This window comes from Anomalospiza imberbis, unplaced genomic scaffold (assembly GCF_031753505.1).
Source record: "Anomalospiza imberbis isolate Cuckoo-Finch-1a 21T00152 unplaced genomic scaffold, ASM3175350v1 scaffold_194, whole genome shotgun sequence".
Classification (NCBI taxonomy): Eukaryota; Metazoa; Chordata; class Aves; order Passeriformes; family Viduidae; genus Anomalospiza; species Anomalospiza imberbis.
In genome coordinates this window covers 20,206-41,753 of record NW_027099827.1, presented here as the reverse complement: position 1 = coordinate 41,753, position 21,548 = coordinate 20,206, and the positions used below count along the sequence as shown (strand labels likewise).

The following is a 21,548-nucleotide window of genomic DNA, read 5'->3' as shown; positions in this document are numbered from 1 at the left end:
GGGAAATTTGGGAATTACCCCTGGAAATTGGGGAATTACCCCCGGAAAAAACGGGAATTCTCCCAGAAATTGGGGAATGGGCTCTGGAAAGGTGGGAATTACCCAAGGAAATTTGGGAATTTTCCCGGGAAAAACAGGAATTACACCTGGAAAAACGGGAATTTTCCCAGAAATTGGGGAATGGGCTCTGGAAAGGTGGGAATTACCCCGGGAAATTTGGGAATTACCCCAGGAAATTTGGGAATTACCCCAGGAAATTTGGGAATTATCCCCGGAAATGTGGGGAATTACCCCAGGAAATTTGGGAATTACCCCGGGAAATGTGGGAATTTCCCCAGGAAATTTGGGAATTACCCTGGGAAATTTGGGAATTTCCCCAGGAAATTTGGGAATTACCCCTGGAAATTGAGGAATTACACCCGGAAAAACGGGAATTCTCCCAGAAATTGGGGAGTGGGCTCTGGAAATGTGGGAATTACCCCGGGAAATTTGGATATTACCCCAGGAAATGTGGGAATTACCCCGGGAAATGTGGGAATTACCCCCAGAAATTGGGGAATTACCCCAGAAATTTGGGAATTACCCTGGGAAATGTGGGAATTACCCCGGGAAATGTGGGAATTTCCCCGGGAAATTTGGGAATTACTCCAGGAAATTTGGGAATTTCCCCTGGAAATTTGGGAATTACTCCAGGAAATTTGGGAATTACCTTGTTGACGACCTTCTGCTGCTGCGCGTGCTTCTGGCGCAGGCTGGCCACCTCCCGCCACAGAGCCTCGTTCTCACTGCCAGGGAACACAGAATTCCATGAAAAACGGGGCGGGAATCCCACGAGAAAAGGGGGAAAATATTCCAGGGAAATGGGGAAAATATTCCAGGGGAAATGGGAATGAAATCCAGGGAAATGAGGGGGAAATTTCCATGGGGAATGGGAAAATATTCCATGGGGAATAGGGAAATATTCCATGGGGAATGGGGAAAATTCCATGGGAAATGGGAATGAAATCCAGGGAAAATTCCATGGAAAATGGGGGGGAAATTCCATGGGGAAAATATTCCATGGGAAATGGGGAAAATTCCATGGGAAATGGGAATGAAATCCAGGGAAATGGAGGGGAAAATTCCATGGGGAAATGGGAGAATATTGCATGGGAAATGGGGAAAATATTCCAGGGGAAATGTGGAAAATATTCCAGGGAAATGGGAAAATATTCCATGGGAAATGGGGAAAATCCAGGAAACCCCAAACCCAGGAAACCCCAAATCCAAGAAACCCCAAATCCAAGAAATCCCAAATCCAGGCAACCCCAAACCCAGGAAACCCCAAATCCAGGAAAATCCCAAATCCAGGAATCTGCCAAATCCTGGAAACCCCAAATCCTGGAAACCCCAAATCCAGGAATTCCCAAATCCAGGAAAATCCCAAATCCAGGAATCCCCTAAACCAGAATCCCCCCCCAAATCCTGGAAACCCCAAATCCAGGAAATCCCAAATCCAGGAATCCGCCAAATCCTGGAAACCCCAAATCCTGGAAACCCCAAATGCAGGAAATCCCAAATCCAGGAAAATCCCAAATCCAGGAAAATCCCAAATCCAGGAATCCCCTAAACCAGAATCCCCCCAAATCCTGGAAAACCCCAAATCCAGGAATCCTTCCAATCCAGGAAACCCCAAATCCAGGAAAACCCCAAATCCAGGAAATCCCAAATACAGGAATTTCCTAAACCAGAATCCCACCAAATACACAAAATGCCAAATCCAGGAATCCTTCCAATCCTGGAAACCCCAAATCCAGGAAACCCCAAATCCAGGAAACCCCAAATCCAGAAATCACCTAAAGCAGAATCCCCCCAAAACCTGGAAATGCCAAATCCAGGAAAATCCCAAATCCTGGAAACCCCAAATCCAGGAAACACCCCAGATTAATGAAATCCCAAATCCAGGAAAACCCCAAATCCAGAAATCCTAAACCCAGGAATCTCCTAAACCAGAATCCCCCCAAATCCAGGAAACCACAAATCCTGGAAACCCCAAATCCAGGAAATCCCAAGTGCATGAAATCCCAAATCCAGGAAATCCCAAATCCAGGAAATCCCAAATCCAAGAAATCCCAAATCCAGGAATCAACTAAACCAGAATCCCCCCAAATCCTGGAAACCCTAATTCCAGGAAACCCCAAATCCTGGAAACCCCAAATCCAGGAAACCCCCAGATTAATGAAATCCCAAATCCAGGAATCACCTAAACCAGAATCCCCCCAAATCCTGGAAAACCCCAAATCCTGGAAACCCCAAATCCAGGAAACCCCAAATCCAGGAAATCCCAAATCCAGGAAAACCCCAAATCCGGAAATCCCCTAAAGCAGAATCCCCCCAAAACCTGGAAATGCCAAATCCAGGAAAATCCCAAATCCTGGAAACCCCAAATCCAGGAAACACCCCAGATTAATGAAATCCCAAATCCAGGAAAACCCCAAATCCAGAAATCCTAAACCCAGGAATCTCCTAAACCAGAATCCCCCCAAATCCAGGAAACCACAAATCCTGGAAACCCCAAATCCAGGAAATCCCAAGTGCATGAAATCCCAAATCCAGGAAATCCCAAATCCAAGAAATCCCAAATCCTGGAAAACACAAACCCAGGAAACTCCAAATCCATGAAATCCCAAATCCAGGAAAATCCCAAATCCAGGAATCACCTAAACCAGAATCCCCCCAAATCCTGGAAAACCCCAAATCCATGAAATCCCAAATCCAGGAAAATCCCAAATCCAGGAATCACCTAAACCAGAATCCCCCCAAATCCTGGAAAACCCCAAATCCAGGAAATCCCAAATCCAGGAAAACCCCAAATCTAGAAATCACCTAAAGCAGAATCCCCCCAAATCCTGGAAATGCCAAATCCAGGAAAATCCCAAATCCTGGAAACCCCAAATCCAGGAAACCCCCCAGATTCATGAAATCCCAAATCCAGGAAAACCCAAATCCAGGAAATCCCAAGTGCATGAAATCCCAAATCCAGGAAATCCCAAATCCTGGAAAACCCAATCCCAGGAAACTCCAAATCCATGAAATCCCAAACCCAGGAAATCCCAAATCCAGGAAAATCCCAAATCCAGGAATCTCCTAAACCAGAATCCCCCCAAATCCTGGAAACCCTAATTCCAGGAAACCCCAAATCCAGGACATCCCAAATCCAGGAAAACCCAAACCCAGGAAACTCCAAATCCATGAAACCCCAAATCCAAGAAATCCCAAACCCAGGAAAATCCTAAACCCAGGAATCTCCTAAACCAGAATACCCAGAAATCCTGGAAATGCCAAATCCAGGAAAATCCCAAATCCAGGAAATCCCAAATCCTGGAAACCCCAAATCCAGGAGACCCCAAATCCAGGAAATCCCAAATCCTGGAAACCCCAAATCCAGGAAAATCCCAAATCCAGGAAATCCATAAACAAGGAAATCCCAAATCCAGGAAAATTCCAAATCCAGGAATCCTCCAAATCCTGGAAACCCCAAATCCAGGAAACCCCAAATGCAGGAAAATCCGAAATCCAGGAATCCCCTAGACCAGAATCCCCCCAAACCAGAAATCCCCAAATCCTGGAAACCCCAAACCCTGGAAACCCCAAATCCTCCAGAATTCCTGGAAAGGGACTGGGATGTGTCCCCAATTCCTATTGATCCCATTGATCCCACTTATCCCATTGATATCCCACTGTTCCCATTGATCCCATTGTTCCCAGTTATCCCATTGACCCCATTGATATCCCACTGTTCCCATTGACCCCATTGATATCCCACTGTTCCCATTGATCCCATGGATATCCCACTGTTCCCATTGATCCCATTGATATCCCACTGTTCCCATTGATCCCATTGATCCCACTGTTCCCATTGATCCCATTGATATCCCACTGTTCCCATTGATATCCCACTGTTCCCATTGATCCCATTGATATCCCACTGTTCCCATTGATATCCCATTGATCCCATTGATATCCCACTGTTCCCACTGATCCCATTGATATCCCACTGTTCCCATTGATCCCATTGATATCCCACTGTTCCCATTGATATCCCACTGTTCCCATTGATCCCATTGATCCCACTGTTCCCATTGATCCCATTGATATCCCACTGTTCCCACTGATATCCCACTGTTCCCATTGATCCCATTGATCCCACTGTTCCCACTGATATCCCATTGATCCCATTGATATCCCACTGTTCCCACTGATATCCCACTGTTCCCATTGATCCCATTGATATCCCACTGTTCCCACTGATATCCCACTGTTCCCATTGATCCCACTGTTCCCAGTTATCCATTGATCCCATTGATATCCCACTATTCCCATGGATCCCATTGATATCCCACTGTTCCCATTGATCCCATTGATATCCCACTATTCCCATGGATCCCATTGATATCCCACTGTTCCCATTGATCCCATTGATATCCCATTGTTCCCATTGATCCCACTGTTCCCATTGATCCCATTGATATCCCACTGTTCCCATTGATCCCATTGATATCCCACTGTTCCCATTGATCCCATTGATATCCCACTGTTCCCATTGATCCCATTGATATCCCACTGTTCCCATTGTTCCCAGTTATCCCATTGACCCCATTGATATCCCACTGTTCCCATTGATATCCCACTGTTCCCATTGATATCCCACTGTTCCCATTGATCCCATTGATATCCCACTATTCCCATTGATATCCCACTGTTCCCATTGATCCCATTGATATCCCACTGTTCCCATTGATATCCCACTGTTCCCATTGATATCCCACTGTTCCCATTGATCCCATTGATATCCCACTGTTCCCATTGATCCCATTGATATCCCACTGTTCCCATTGATATCCCACTGTTCCCACTGCTCCCATTGATCCCACTGATCCCATTGATATCCCACTGTTCCCATTGATCCCATTGATATCCCACTGTTCCCATTGATCCCACTGTTCCCATTGATCCCATTGATATCCCACTGTTCCCATTGATCCCATTGATATCCCACTGTTCCCATTGATCCCATTGATATCCCACTGTTCCCATTGTTCCCAGTTATCCCATTGACCCCATTGATATCCCACTGTTCCCATTGATATCCCACTGTTCCCACTGATATCCCACTGTTCCCATTGATCCCATTGATATCCCACTATTCCCATTGATATCCCACTGTTCCCATTGATCCCATTGATATCCCACTGTTCCCATTGATATCCCACTGTTCCCATTGATATCCCACTGTTCCCATTGATCCCATTGATATCCCACTGTTCCCATTGATCCCATTGATATCCCACTGTTCCCATTGATATCCCACTGTTCCCACTGCTCCCATTGATCCCACTGATCCCATTGATATCCCACTGTTCCCATTGATCCCATTGATATCCCACTGTTCCCATTGATCCCACTGTTCCCATTGATCCCATTGATATCCCACTGTTCCCATTGATCCCATTGATATCCCACTGTTCCCATTGATCCCATTGATATCCCACTGTTCCCATTGATCCCACTGTTCCCATTGATCCCATTGATATCCCACTGTTCCCATTGATCCCATTGATATCCCACTGTTCCCATTGATCCCATTGATATCCCACTGTTCCCATTGATATCTCACTGTTCCCAGTGATCCCATTGATATCCCACTGTTCCCATTGATCCCATTGATATCCCACTGTTCCCATTGATCCCATTGATATCCCAGTGTTCCCACTGATATCCCACTGTTCCCATTGATCCCATTGATCCCACTGTTCCCATTGATCCCATTGATATCCCACTGTTCCCATTGATCCCATTGATATCCCAGTGTTCCCACTGATATCCCACTGTTCCCATTGATCCCATTGATCCCACTGTTCCCATTGATCCCATTGATCCCACTGTTCCCACTGATATCCCACTGATCCCATTGATATCCCACTATTCCCATTGATATCCCACTGTTCCCATTGATCCCATTGATATCCCACTGTTCCCATTGATATCCCACTGTTCCCACTGATATCCCACTGTTCCCATTGATCCCATTGATATCCCACTGTTCCCACTGATATCCCACTGTTCCCATTGATCCCACTGTTCCCAGTTATCCCATTGATCCCATTGATATCCCACTATTCCCATGGATCCCATTGATATCCCACTGTTCCCATTGATATCCCACTATTCCCATGGATCCCATTGATATCCCACTGTTCCCATTGATATCCCACTGTTCCCATTGATATCCCACTGTTCCCATTGACCCCATTGATATCCCACTGTTCCCATTGATCCCACTGTTCCCATTGATCCCATTGATATCCCACTGTTCCCATTGATCCCATTGATATCCCACTGTTCCCATTGATCCCATTGATATCCCATTGTTCCCATTGATCCCACTGTTCCCATTGATCCCATTGATATCCCACTGTTCCCATTGATCCCATTGATCCCACTGTTCCCATTGATCCCATTGATCCCACTGTTCCCACTGATATCCCACTGATCCCATTGATATCCCACTGTTCCCACTGATATCCCACTGTTCCCATTGATCCCATTGATATCCCACTGTTCCCACTGATATCCCACTGTTCCCATTGATCCCATTGATATCCCACTGTTCCCACTGATATCCCACTGTTCCCATTGATCCCACTGTTCCCAGTTATCCCATTGATCCCATTGATATCCCACTATTCCCATGGATCCCATTGATATCCCACTGTTCCCATTGATCCCATTGATATCCCACTATTCCCATGGATCCCATTGATATCCCACTGTTCCCATTGATCCCATTGATATCCCATTGTTCCCATTGATCCCACTGTTCCCATTGATCCCATTGATATCCCACTGTTCCCATTGATCCCATTGATATCCCACTGTTCCCATTGATCCCATTGATATCCCACTGTTCCCATTGATCCCATTGATATCCCACTGTTCCCATTGTTCCCAGTTATCCCATTGACCCCATTGATATCCCACTGTTCCCATTGATATCCCACTGTTCCCATTGATATCCCACTGTTCCCATTGATCCCATTGATATCCCACTATTCCCATTGATATCCCACTGTTCCCATTGATCCCATTGATATCCCACTGTTCCCATTGATATCCCACTGTTCCCATTGATATCCCACTGTTCCCATTGATCCCATTGATATCCCACTGTTCCCATTGATCCCATTGATATCCCACTGTTCCCATTGATATCCCACTGTTCCCACTGCTCCCATTGATCCCACTGATCCCATTGATATCCCACTGTTCCCATTGATCCCATTGATATCCCACTGTTCCCATTGATCCCACTGTTCCCATTGATCCCATTGATATCCCACTGTTCCCATTGATCCCATTGATATCCCACTGTTCCCATTGATCCCATTGATATCCCACTGTTCCCATTGTTCCCAGTTATCCCATTGACCCCATTGATATCCCACTGTTCCCATTGATATCCCACTGTTCCCACTGATATCCCACTGTTCCCATTGATCCCATTGATATCCCACTATTCCCATTGATATCCCACTGTTCCCATTGATCCCATTGATATCCCACTGTTCCCATTGATATCCCACTGTTCCCATTGATATCCCACTGTTCCCATTGATCCCATTGATATCCCACTGTTCCCATTGATCCCATTGATATCCCACTGTTCCCATTGATATCCCACTGTTCCCACTGCTCCCATTGATCCCACTGATCCCATTGATATCCCACTGTTCCCATTGATCCCATTGATATCCCACTGTTCCCATTGATCCCACTGTTCCCATTGATCCCATTGATATCCCACTGTTCCCATTGATCCCATTGATATCCCACTGTTCCCATTGATCCCATTGATATCCCACTGTTCCCATTGATCCCACTGTTCCCATTGATCCCATTGATATCCCACTGTTCCCATTGATCCCATTGATATCCCACTGTTCCCATTGATCCCATTGATATCCCACTGTTCCCATTGATATCTCACTGTTCCCAGTGATCCCATTGATATCCCACTGTTCCCATTGATCCCATTGATATCCCACTGTTCCCATTGATCCCATTGATATCCCAGTGTTCCCACTGATATCCCACTGTTCCCATTGATCCCATTGATCCCACTGTTCCCATTGATCCCATTGATATCCCACTGTTCCCATTGATCCCATTGATATCCCAGTGTTCCCACTGATATCCCACTGTTCCCATTGATCCCATTGATCCCACTGTTCCCATTGATCCCATTGATCCCACTGTTCCCACTGATATCCCACTGATCCCATTGATATCCCACTATTCCCATTGATATCCCACTGTTCCCATTGATCCCATTGATATCCCACTGTTCCCATTGATATCCCACTGTTCCCACTGATATCCCACTGTTCCCATTGATCCCATTGATATCCCACTGTTCCCACTGATATCCCACTGTTCCCATTGATCCCACTGTTCCCAGTTATCCCATTGATCCCATTGATATCCCACTATTCCCATGGATCCCATTGATATCCCACTGTTCCCATTGATATCCCACTATTCCCATGGATCCCATTGATATCCCACTGTTCCCATTGATATCCCACTGTTCCCATTGATATCCCACTGTTCCCATTGACCCCATTGATATCCCACTGTTCCCATTGATCCCACTGTTCCCATTGATCCCATTGATATCCCACTGTTCCCATTGATCCCATTGATATCCCACTGTTCCCATTGATCCCATTGATATCCCATTGTTCCCATTGATCCCACTGTTCCCATTGATCCCATTGATATCCCACTGTTCCCATTGATCCCATTGATCCCACTGTTCCCATTGATCCCATTGATCCCACTGTTCCCACTGATATCCCACTGATCCCATTGATATCCCACTGTTCCCACTGATATCCCACTGTTCCCATTGATCCCATTGATATCCCACTGTTCCCACTGATATCCCACTGTTCCCATTGATCCCACTGTTCCCAGTTATCCCATTGATCCCATTGATATCCCACTATTCCCATGGATCCCATTGATATCCCACTGTTCCCATTGATATCCCACTATTCCCATGGATCCCATTGATATCCCACTGTTCCCATTGATCCCATTGATATCCCACTATTCCCATGGATCCCATTGATATCCCACTGTTCCATTGATCCCATTGATATCCCATTGTTCCCATTGATCCCACTGTTCCCATTGATCCCATTGATATCCCACTGTTCCCATTGATCCCATTGATATCCCACTGTTCCCATTGATCCCATTGATATCCCATCGTTCCCATTGATCCCATTGATATCCCAGTGTTCCCATTGATCCCATTGATATCCCACTGTTCCCATTGATATCCCACTGTTCCCAGTGATCCCATTGATATCCCATCGTTCCCATTGATCCCATTGATATCCCAGTGTTCCCATTGATCCCGTTGATATCCCACTGTTCCCATTGATATCCCATTGATATCCCACTGTTCCCATTGATATCCCACTGTTCCCATTGATATCCCACTGTTCCCAGTGATCCCATTGATATCCCACTGTTCCCATTGATATCCCACTGTTCCCATTGATCCCATTGATATCCCACTATTCCCATTGATCCCATTGATATCCCACGGTTCCCATTGATATCCCACTGTTCCCATTGATCCCATTGATATCCCACTGTTCCCATTGATCCCACTGATCCCACTGTTCCCATTGATCCCATTGATATCCCACTATTCCCACTTACCCCACTGATATCCCACTGTTCCCATTGATCCCATTATTCCAACCCCATCATTCCCTTTTCCCCATTCCCACGTATCCCATTCCCACTATTCCCATTTCCCCACTATTCCCATTTATCCTATTTTTCCCATTCATCCCATTGTTCCCATTTATCCCATCATTCCCATTTTCCCATTCCCAGGCCCACTTATCCCATTCCCACTATTCCCATTATTCCCATCCCCACTATTCCCGTTTATCCCATTATTCCCATTTTCCCCACTATTCCCATTTATCCCATTATTCCCACTATTCCCACTATTCCCATCCCCATTATTCCCTTTTTCCCATTCCCGCTTATCCCATCCCCACTCTTCCCGTTTATCCCATTATTCCCACTATTCCCATTATTCCCATCCCCATCATTCCCATTTTTCCATTCCCAGGCTCACTTATCCCATTCTCACTATTCCCATTATTCCCATCCCCACTATTCCCGTTTATCCCATTATTCCCATTTTCCCCAGTATCCCCATTTCCCATAGATCCCATTGTTCCCATTTTCCCACAGATCCCATTTTCCCCTAATATCCCGTTATTCCCCTTATTCCCATTTATCCCGTTATTCCCGTCCCCACTATTCCCATTTTCCCCACTATTCCCTTTTATCCCATTATTCCCGTTTATCCCATCATTCCCGTTTATCCCATTATTCCCGTTTATCCCATTGTTCCCACGTATCCCACTTTTCCCATTTTTCCCCTATATCCCATTTTCCCCTATATCCCACAATCCCTCTATATCCCATTCCCATCCCTGTTCCCATTCCCATACATCCCATTTCCCTTATATCCCATTATTCCCATTTTTCCCTATATCCCATTTCCCCCTATTTCCCAATTTCCCCCTACATCCCATTTTCCCATTTATCCCGATTTTCCCTTAAATCCCAATTTTCCCCTATATCCCATTTATCCCAATTTTCCCTTTTATCCCATTTATCCCATATATCCCAATTTTCCCTTTTATCCCATTTATCCCATATATCCCACTTTTTCCCTATATCCCATTTATCCCATACATCCCATTTCTCCCATATATCCCAATTTTCTTCCCTATCCCATTTTCCCATATATCCCACTATTCCCATTTCTCCCATTTCTCCCTATATCCTGTTTATCCCCTATATCGCAATTCTTCCCTACATCCCAATTTTCCCCGATATCCCATTTATCCCATATATCCCAATTTTCCCATATATCCGATTTATACCATATATCCCAATTTTCCCCTATACCCCATTTATCCCATATATCCCAATTTCTTCTCTATCCCATTATCCCATATAACTCATTATCCCATATATCTCATTATCCCATATACCCCATTTATCCCATTCCTCCCATTTATCCCACATATCCCAATTTTCCCCCTATATCCCCTTTATCCCATATATCCCAATTTCACTCTATATCCCATTTTCCCATAAATCCCAATTTTCCCTTGTATCCCATTTATCCCATTTATCCCAATTTCCCCCTATATCCCATTTATCCCATATATCCCAATTTTCCCCTATATCCCATTTATCCCTTATATCCCAATCTCACTCTATATCCCATTTTCCCATAAATCCCAATTTTCCCTTGTATCCCATTTATCCCATATATCCCATTTTCCCATTTATCCCGATTTCCCCTTAAATCCCAATTTCCCCCTATACCCCATTTATCCCATATATCCCAATTTCCCCCTATATCCCATTTATCCCATATATCCCAATTTTCCCATATATCCCATTTCCCCCACATATCCCAATTTTCCCTTGTATCCCACTTATCCCATATATGCCAATTTTCCCCTATATCCCAATTTTCTTCGCTATCCCATTTATCCCATATATCCCACTATTCCCATTTCTCCCATTTCCCCCTATATCCCATTTATCCCATATATCCCATTTATCCCATTCCTCCTATTTATCCCTTATATCCCAATTTTCCCCTATATCCCATTTCTCCCATATATCCCAATTTTCCCTTTTATCCCACCTATCCCATATATCCCAATTTTTCCCTATATCCCAATTTTCCCCTATATTCCATTCATCCCATATATCCCATTTATCCCATATATTCCAGTTTTCTTCTCTACCCCATTATCCCATATATCTCATTATCCCATATATCCCATTTATCCCATTCCTCCCATTTATCCCACATATCCCAATTTTCCCTTGTATCCCACTTATCCCATATATCCCATTTCTCCCATATATCCCAATTTTCCCATATATCCCATTTATCCCCTATATCCCACTATTCCCACTTATCCCATTTATCCCATATATCCCAATTTTCCCCTATATCCCATTTCTCCCATATATCCCAATTTTCCTTTGTATCCCACTTATCCCATATATCCCAATTCTCCCACATATCTCAATTTTCCTTATATTCCATTTATCCCATATATCCCATTTATCCCCTATATCCCATTTCTCCCATATATCCCAATTTTCCTTTGTATCCCACTTATCCCATATATCCCATTTCTCCCACATATCCCAATTTTTCCCTATATCCCATTTCTCCCATATATCCCAATTTTCCTTTGTATCCCACTTATCCCATATATCCCATTTATCCCATATATCCCAATTTTCCCCCAATATCCCAATTTTCTTCTCTATCCCATTTATCCCATGTATCCCACTATTCCCATTTATCCCATTCCCCCTTATATCCCAATTTTCCCCTATATCCCATTTATCCCCTATATCCCACTATTCCCATTTATCCCATTTTCCCCTATATCCCATTGATCCCATATATCCCAATTTTCTTCTCTATCCCATTTTCCCATATATCCCACTATTCCCACTTATCCCATTTCTCCCATATATCCCAATTTTCCCCAATATCCCATTTCTCCCATATATCCCAATTTTCCTTATATCCCATTTATCCCCTATATCCCAATTTTCCCCTATACCCTATTTATCCCATATATCCCATTTTTCCCATATATCCCATTTATCCCATATATCCCAATTTTCCCCTATATCCCACTATTCCCATTTTTCCCCTATATCCCAATTTTCCCATTTATCCCATTTCCCCCTATATCCCAATATTCCCATTTATCCCATTTTCCCCTATATCCCAATATTCCCATTTATCCCATTTTCCCTTATATCCCACTATTCCCATCTCTCCCATTTTTCCCCTATATCCCAATTTTCCCCTATATCCCAATTTTCCCCTATATCCCATTTTATCCCCTGAATCCCATTTTCCCCTCTATCCCACCCTTCCCACATTTCCCCGCTCCCGTCCCCGCCGCGCAGCTGCCGCCCCGTTCCCGCCCTCCCGCCGGGATTTGGGGTCGGAATTCCCAATTAATCCCAAATCCATCCCCACACCTGCCCCCCGGCCCCGGGACACGGGAAAACCCTGGAAAAACCCCAAAAAACCCTGGGAAAACCTCGGGATGACGGGACCGGAGCCACCCCAAACCCCACGGGGTTTGTGGGGTCGGGATGGCAGCTGAGCCCCGAGCCCGACCCCAAATCCCGAGGGAATTCCGGGATGGGGATGGCAGCTGAGCCCCGAGCCTGACCCCAAATCCCGAGGGAATTCCGGGATGGGGATCGCAGCTGAGCCCCGAGCCCGACCCCAAATCCCGAGGGAATTCCGGGATGGGGATGGCAGCTGAGCCCCGAGCCCGACCCCAAATCCCGAGGGAATTCCGGGATGGGGATGGCAGCTGAGCCCCGAGCCCGACCCCAAATCCCGAGGGAATTCCGGGATTGGGATCGCAGCTGAGCCGGGCACGGCTGAGGAGCGGGGAATAAAGGAACGGGGCGGGAGCAGCTGGGAAAAATCCCGAAGGCGTTTTTTGGGATCGCCGCCCCTCCCCGGCCGGGAAGGGGAGGCAATTAAGGGATTTATGGGATTTTATGGGACCGCAGCCGCCGGGAATTCCTGCCGGGGTCGTTACGGGAAGAAGGGAAGGGGGGGGATGGACACGCGCAGCAGCTGATCCCAAAAACGGGATTTGGGATTCGGGGTTTGGGGGGAAAACGCGGGGATTTGGGGTCAGGTAAAAAATGCCGGATTTGGGATTGGGGAAAGGGAAAATGCCGGATTTGGGGTCATGGAAAGGGAAAATGCCGGATTTGGGGTCATGGAAAGGGAAAATGCCGGATTTGGGGTCGGGGAAAAGGGAAAATGCCGGATTTGGGGTCGGGGAATGGGAAAATGACGGATTTGGGGTCATGGAAAGGGAAAATGCCGGATTTGGGGTCATGGAAAGGGAAAATGCCGGATTTGGGGTCGGGGAAAGGGAAAATGCCGGATTTGGGGTTGGGGAATGGGAAAATGCCGGATTTGGGGTCATGGAAAGGGAAAATGCCGGATTTGGGGTTGGGGAATGGGAAAATGCCGGATTTGGGGTCGGGGAAAGGGAAAATGCCGGATTTGGGGTCGGGGAAAGGGAAAATGCCGGATTTGGGGTCAGGGAAAGGGAAAATGACGGATTTGGGGTCACGGAAAGGGAAAATGCCGGATTTGGGGTCAGGGAATGGGAAAATGCCGGATTTGGGGTCGGGGAAAGGGAAAATGCCGGATTTGGGGTCGGGGAAGGGGATAATGCCGGATTTGGGGTCGGGGAAAGGGAAAATGCCGGATTTGGGGTCAGGGAAGGGGAAAATGCCGGATTTGGGGCCGGGGAAAGGGAAAATGCTGGATTTGGGGTCAGGGAAAGCGGCATTCGGGTATTCGCTATTTCCGGGTCTCATTTCCCGGATTTCCCGGTGGGAATTCTGGGTTTCCCGTGTTTTATTCCCAGATTCCCGGGCCATATTCCCGTTTTCTGCCCAATTCCCACATTCCATTCCCAGGCTCTTCTCCCAGATTCTGTTCCTCTCCCCAGGTTCCATTCCCAGATGTCTTCCCCAGATGTTATTCCCAGATTTCCCCCCAATTCCCGGATTTATCCCGGATTTTATCCCGGATTTATCCCGGATTTTTTCCATACTGTTTCGTGGCGAGCAGCCGCGAGTCCAGGCCGCGCCGCCGCCATTCCCATGTTCCATTCCCAATTCCCACGTTCCATTGCCAATTCCCACGTTCCATTCCCAATTCCCACGTTCCATTCCCAATTCCCACATTCCATTCCCAACTCCCACGTTCCATTCCCAATTCCCACGTTCCATTCCCAATTCCCACGTTCCATTCCCAATTCCCACGTTCCATTCCCAATTCCCACGTTCCATTCCCAATTCCCACGTTCCATTCCCAACTCCCATGCTCCATTCCCAATTCCCACGCTCCATTCCCAACTCCCACGTTCCATTCCCAACTCCCACGCTCCATTCCCGTATTCCCGGATTTATCCCGGATTTTTTCCGTACTGTTTCGTGGCGAGCAGCCGCGAGTCCAGGCCGCGCCGCCGCCATTCCCATGTTCCATTCCCAATTCCCACGTTCCATTGCCAATTCCCACGTTCCATTCCCAATTCCCACGTTCCATTCCCAATTCCCACATTCCATTCCCAACTCCCACGTTCCATTCCCAATTCCCACGTTCCATTCCCAATTCCCACGTTCCATTCCCAATTCCCACGTTCCATTCCCAATTCCCACGTTCCATTCCCAATTCCCACGTTCCATTCCCAACTCCCACGTTCCATTCCCAATTCCCACGTTCCATTCCCAATTCCCACGTTCCATTCCCAATTCCCACGTTCCATTCCCAACTCCCACGTTCCGTTCCCGCATTCCCGGATTTATTCCCGGATTTCCCCCCCATTCCCAGATTTATCTTGGATTTTACCCCGGATTTATCCCGGGTTTTTTCCGTACTGTTTCACGGCGAGCAGCCGCGAGTCCAGGCCGCGCCGCCGCCATTCCCACGTTCCATTCCCAACTCCCACGTTCCATTCCCAATTCCCACATTCCATTCCCATATACCCGGATTTATTCCCGGATTTTATTCCCGGATTTCCCCCCAATTCCCGGATTTATCCCGGGTTTTTTCCGTACTGTTCCACGGCGAGCAGCCGCGAGTCCAGGCCGCGCCGCCGCCATTCCCACGTTCCATTCCCAACTCCCACGTTCCATTCCCAACTCCCACGCTCCACTCCCAACTCCCACGTTCCATTCCTAATTCCAATGTTCCATTCCCAATTCCCAGATTTAATCCCGGATTTATTCCCGGATTTTATTCCCGGATTTCCCCCCAATTCCCGGATTTATCCCGGATTTTTTCCGTACTGTTTCATGGCGAGCAGCCGCGAGTCCAGGCTGCGCCGCCGCCATTCCCACGTTCCATTCCCAACTCCCACGTTCCATTCCCAATTCCCACGTTCCATTCCCAACTCCCACGTTCCATTCCTAATTCCAATGTTCCATTCCCAATTCCCAGATTTAATCCCGGATTTATTCCCGGATTTTATTCCCGGATTTCCCCCCAATTCCCGGATTTATCCCGGATTTTTTCCGTACTGTTTCATGGCGAGCAGCCGCGAGTCCAGGCTGCGCCGCCGCCATTCCCACGTTCCATTCCCAATTCCCACGTTCCATTCCCAACTCCCACGTTCCATTCCCAACTCCCACGTTCCGTTCCCAATTCCCACGTTCCGTTCCCAATTCCCACGTTCCCGGATTTATTCCCGGATTTTATTCCCGGATTTATCCCGGGTTTTTTCCGTACTGTTCCACGGCGAGCAGCCGCGAGTCCAGGCTGCGCCGCCGCCATTCCCACGTTCCATTCCCAATTCCCACGTTCCATTCCCAATTCCCACGCTCCATTCCCGTATTCCCACGCTCCATTCCCAACTCCCACGTTCCATTCCCAATTCCCACGTTCCATTCCCAATTCCCACGCTCCATTCCCAACTCCCACGTTCCATTCCCAACTCCCACGTTCCATTCCCAATTCCCACGTTCCATTCCCAATTCCCACGCTCCATTCCCAACTCCCACGTTCCATTCCCAACTCCCACGTTCCATTCCCAACTCCCACGCTCCATTCCCGTATTCCCGGATTTTATTCCCGGATTTCCCCCCGGTTCCCGGGTTTTTTCCGTACTGTTTCACGGCGAGCAGCCGCGAGTCCAGGCTGCGCCGCCGCCATTCCCACGTTCCATTCCCAATTCCCACGTTCCATTCCCAATTCCCACGTTCCATTCCCAACTCCCACGTTCCATTCCCAACTCCCACGTTCCATTCCCAACTCCCACGTTCCATTCCTAATTCCAATGTTCCATTCCCAATTCCCAGATTTAATCCCGGATTTATTCCCGGATTTTATTCCCGGATTTCCCCCCAATTCCCGGATTTATCCCGGATTTTTTCCGTACTGTTTCATGGCGAGCAGCCGCGAGTCCAGGCTGCGCCGCCGCCATTCCCACGTTCCATTCCCAACTCCCACGTTCCATTCCCAATTCCCACGTTCCATTCCCAACTCCCACGTTCCATTCCTAATTCCAATGTTCCATTCCCAATTCCCAGATTTAATCCCGGATTTATTCCCGGATTTTATTCCCGGATTTCCCCCCAATTCCCGGATTTATCCCGGATTTTTTCCGTACTGTTTCATGGCGAGCAGCCGCGAGTCCAGGCTGCGCCGCCGCCATTCCCACGTTCCATTCCCAATTCCCACGTTCCATTCCCAATTCCCACGTTCCATTCCCAATTCCCACGTTCCATTCCCAATTCCCACGTTCCATTCCCAACTCCCACGTTCCGTTCCCAATTCCCACGTTCCGTTCCCAATTCCCACGTTCCCGGATTTATTCCCGGATTTTATTCCCGGATTTATCCCGGGTTTTTTCCGTACTGTTCCACGGCGAGCAGCCGCGAGTCCAGGCTGCGCCGCCGCCATTCCCACGTTCCATTCCCAATTCCCACGTTCCATTCCCAATTCCCACGCTCCATTCCCGTATTCCCACGCTCCATTCCCAACTCCCACGTTCCATTCCCAATTCCCACGTTCCATTCCCAATTCCCACGCTCCATTCCCAACTCCCACGTTCCATTCCCAATTCCCACGTTCCATTCCCAATTCCCACGTTCCATTCCCAATTCCCACGTTCCATTCCCAACTCCCACGTTCCATTCCCAATTCCCACGTTCCATTCCCAATTCCCACGTTCCATTCCCAATTCCCACGTTCCATTCCCAACTCCCACGTTCCGTTCCCGCATTCCCGGATTTATTCCCGGATTTCCCCCCCATTCCCAGATTTATCTTGGATTTTACCCCGGATTTATCCCGGGTTTTTTCCGTACTGTTTCACGGCGAGCAGCCGCGAGTCCAGGCCGCGCCGCCGCCATTCCCACGTTCCATTCCCAACTCCCACGTTCCATTCCCAATTCCCACATTCCATTCCCATATACCCGGATTTATTCCCGGATTTTATTCCCGGATTTCCCCCCAATTCCCGGATTTATCCCGGGTTTTTTCCGTACTGTTCCACGGCGAGCAGCCGCGAGTCCAGGCCGCGCCGCCGCCATTCCCACGTTCCATTCCCAACTCCCACGTTCCATTCCCAATTCCCACGTTCCATTCCCAACTCCCACGTTCCATTCCTAATTCCAATGTTCCATTCCCAATTCCCAGATTTAATCCCGGATTTATTCCCGGATTTTATTCCCGGATTTCCCCCCAATTCCCGGATTTATCCCGGATTTTTTCCGTACTGTTTCATGGCGAGCAGCCGCGAGTCCAGGCTGCGCCGCCGCCATTCCCACGTTCCATTCCCAATTCCCACGTTCCATTCCCAACTCCCACGTTCCATTCCCAACTCCCACGTTCCGTTCCCAATTCCCACGTTCCGTTCCCAATTCCCACGTTCCCGGATTTATTCCCGGATTTTATTCCCGGATTTATCCCGGGTTTTTTCCGTACTGTTCCACGGCGAGCAGCCGCGAGTCCAGGCTGCGCCGCCGCCATTCCCACGTTCCATTCCCAATTCCCACGTTCCATTCCCAATTCCCACGCTCCATTCCCGTATTCCCACGCTCCATTCCCAACTCCCACGTTCCATTCCCAATTCCCACGTTCCATTCCCAATTCCCACGCTCCATTCCCAACTCCCACGTTCCATTCCCAACTCCCACGTTCCATTCCCAATTCCCACGTTCCATTCCCAATTCCCACGCTCCATTCCCAACTCCCACGTTCCATTCCCAACTCCCACGTTCCATTCCCAACTCCCACGCTCCATTCCCGTATTCCCGGATTTTATTCCCGGATTTCCCCCCGGTTCCCGGGTTTTTTCCGTACTGTTTCACGGCGAGCAGCCGCGAGTCCAGGCTGCGCCGCCGCCATTCCCACGTTCCATTCCCAATTCCCACGTTCCATTCCCAATTCCCACGTTCCATTCCCAACTCCCACGTTCCATTCCCAACTCCCACGTTCCATTCCCAACTCCCACGTTCCATTCCTAATTCCAATGTTCCATTCCCAATTCCCAGATTTAATCCCGGATTTATTCCCGGATTTTATTCCCGGATTTCCCCCCAATTCCCGGATTTATCCCGGATTTTTTCCGTACTGTTTCATGGCGAGCAGCCGCGAGTCCAGGCTGCGCCGCCGCCATTCCCACGTTCCATTCCCAACTCCCACGTTCCATTCCCAATTCCCACGTTCCATTCCCAACTCCCACGTTCCATTCCTAATTCCAATGTTCCATTCCCAATTCCCAGATTTAATCCCGGATTTATTCCCGGATTTTATTCCCGGATTTCCCCCCAATTCCCGGATTTATCCCGGATTTTTTCCGTACTGTTTCATGGCGAGCAGCCGCGAGTCCAGGCTGCGCCGCCGCCATTCCCACGTTCCATTCCCAATTCCCACGTTCCATTCCCAATTCCCACGTTCCATTCCCAATTCCCACGTTCCATTCCCAATTCCCACGTTCCATTCCCAACTCCCACGTTCCGTTCCCAATTCCCACGTTCCGTTCCCAATTCCCACGTTCCCGGATTTATTCCCGGATTTTATTCCCGGATTTATCCCGGGTTTTTTCCGTACTGTTCCACGGCGAGCAGCCGCGAGTCCAGGCTGCGCCGCCGCCATTCCCACGTTCCATTCCCAATTCCCACGTTCCATTCCCAATTCCCACGCTCCATTCCCGTATTCCCACGCTCCATTCCCAACTCCCACGTTCCATTCCCAATTCCCACGTTCCATTCCCAATTCCCACGTTCCATTCCCAATTCCCACGTTCCATTCCCAATTCCCACGTTCCATTCCCAATTCCCACGCTCCATTCCCAACTCCCACGTTCCATTCCCAACTCCCACGTTCCATTCCCAATTCCCACGTTCCATTCCCAATTCCCACGCTCCATTCCCAACTCCCACGTTCCATTCCCAACTCCCACGTTCCATTCCCAACTCCCACGCTCCATTCCCGTATTCCCGGATTTTATTCCCGGATTTCCCCCCGGTTCCCGGGTTTTTTCCGTACTGTTTCACGGCGAGCAGCCGCGAGTCCAGGCTGCGCCGCCGCCATTCCCACGTTCCATTCCCAATTCCCACGTTCCATTCCCAATTCCCACGTTCCATTCCCAACTCCCACGTTCCATTCCCAACTCCCACGTTCCATTCCCAACTCCCACGTTCCATTCCTAATTCCAATGTTCCATTCCCAATTCCCAGATTTAATCCCGGATTTATTCCCGGATTTTATTCCCGGATTTCCCCCCAATTCCCGGATTTATCCCGGATTTTTTCCGTACTGTTTCATGGCGAGCAGCCGCGAGTCCAGGCTGCGCCGCCGCCATTCCCACGTTCCATTCCCAACTCCCACGTTCCATTCCCAATTCCCACGTTCCATTCCCAACTCCCACGTTCCATTCCTAATTCCAATGTTCCATTCCCAATTCCCAGATTTAATCCCGGATTTATTCCCGGATTTTATTCCCGGATTTCCCCCCAATTCCCGGATTTATCCCGGATTTTTTCCGTACTGTTTCATGGCGAGCAGCCGCGAGTCCAGGCTGCGCCGCCGCCATTCCCACGTTCCATTCCCAATTCCCACGTTCCATTCCCAATTCCCACGTTCCATTCCCAATTCCCACGTTCCATTCCCAATTCCCACGTTCCATTCCCAACTCCCACGTTCCGTTCCCAATTCCCACGTTCCGTTCCCAATTCCCACGTTCCCGGATTTATTCCCGGATTTTATTCCCGGATTTATCCCGGGTTTTTTCCGTACTGTTCCACGGCGAGCAGCCGCGAGTCCAGGCTGCGCCGCCGCCATTCCCACGTTCCATTCCCAATTCCCACGTTCCATTCCCAATTCCCACGCTCCATTCCCGTATTCCCACGCTCCATTCCCAACTCCCACGTTCCATTCCCAATTCCCACGTTCCATTCCCAATTCCCACGTTCCATTCCCAATTCCCACGTTCCATTCCCAATTCCCACGTTCCATTCCCAATTCCCACGCTCCATTCCCAACTCCCACGTTCCATTCCCAACTCCCACGTTCCATTCCCAATTCCCACGTTCCATTCCCAATTCCCACGCTCCATTCCCAACTCCCACGTTCCATTCCCAACTCCCACGTTCCATTCCCAACTCCCACGCTCCATTCCCGTATTCCCGGATTTTATTCCCGGATTTCCCCCCGGTTCCCGGGTTTTTTCCGTACTGTTTCACGGCGAGCAGCCGCGAGTCCAGGCTGCGCCGCCGCCATTCCCACGTTCCATTCCCAACTCCCACGCTCCCTTCCCAACTCCCACGCTCCATTCCCGTATTCCCGGATTTTATTCCCGGATT

General features: G+C 48.5%; 1 protein-coding gene across 1 annotated transcript in view; it reads right to left on the bottom strand.

Annotated features, from left to right (window-relative positions):
* LOC137466381 (heat shock factor protein 4-like) overlaps positions 1-21,548 on the bottom strand; it is a 65,071-nt gene that overhangs the window by 26,378 nt on the left and 17,145 nt on the right. Inside the window, 1 exon segment of the mRNA XM_068178138.1 lies at positions 710-785. Within this exon segment, the coding sequence (XP_068034239.1) occupies positions 710-785 (76 nt within the window).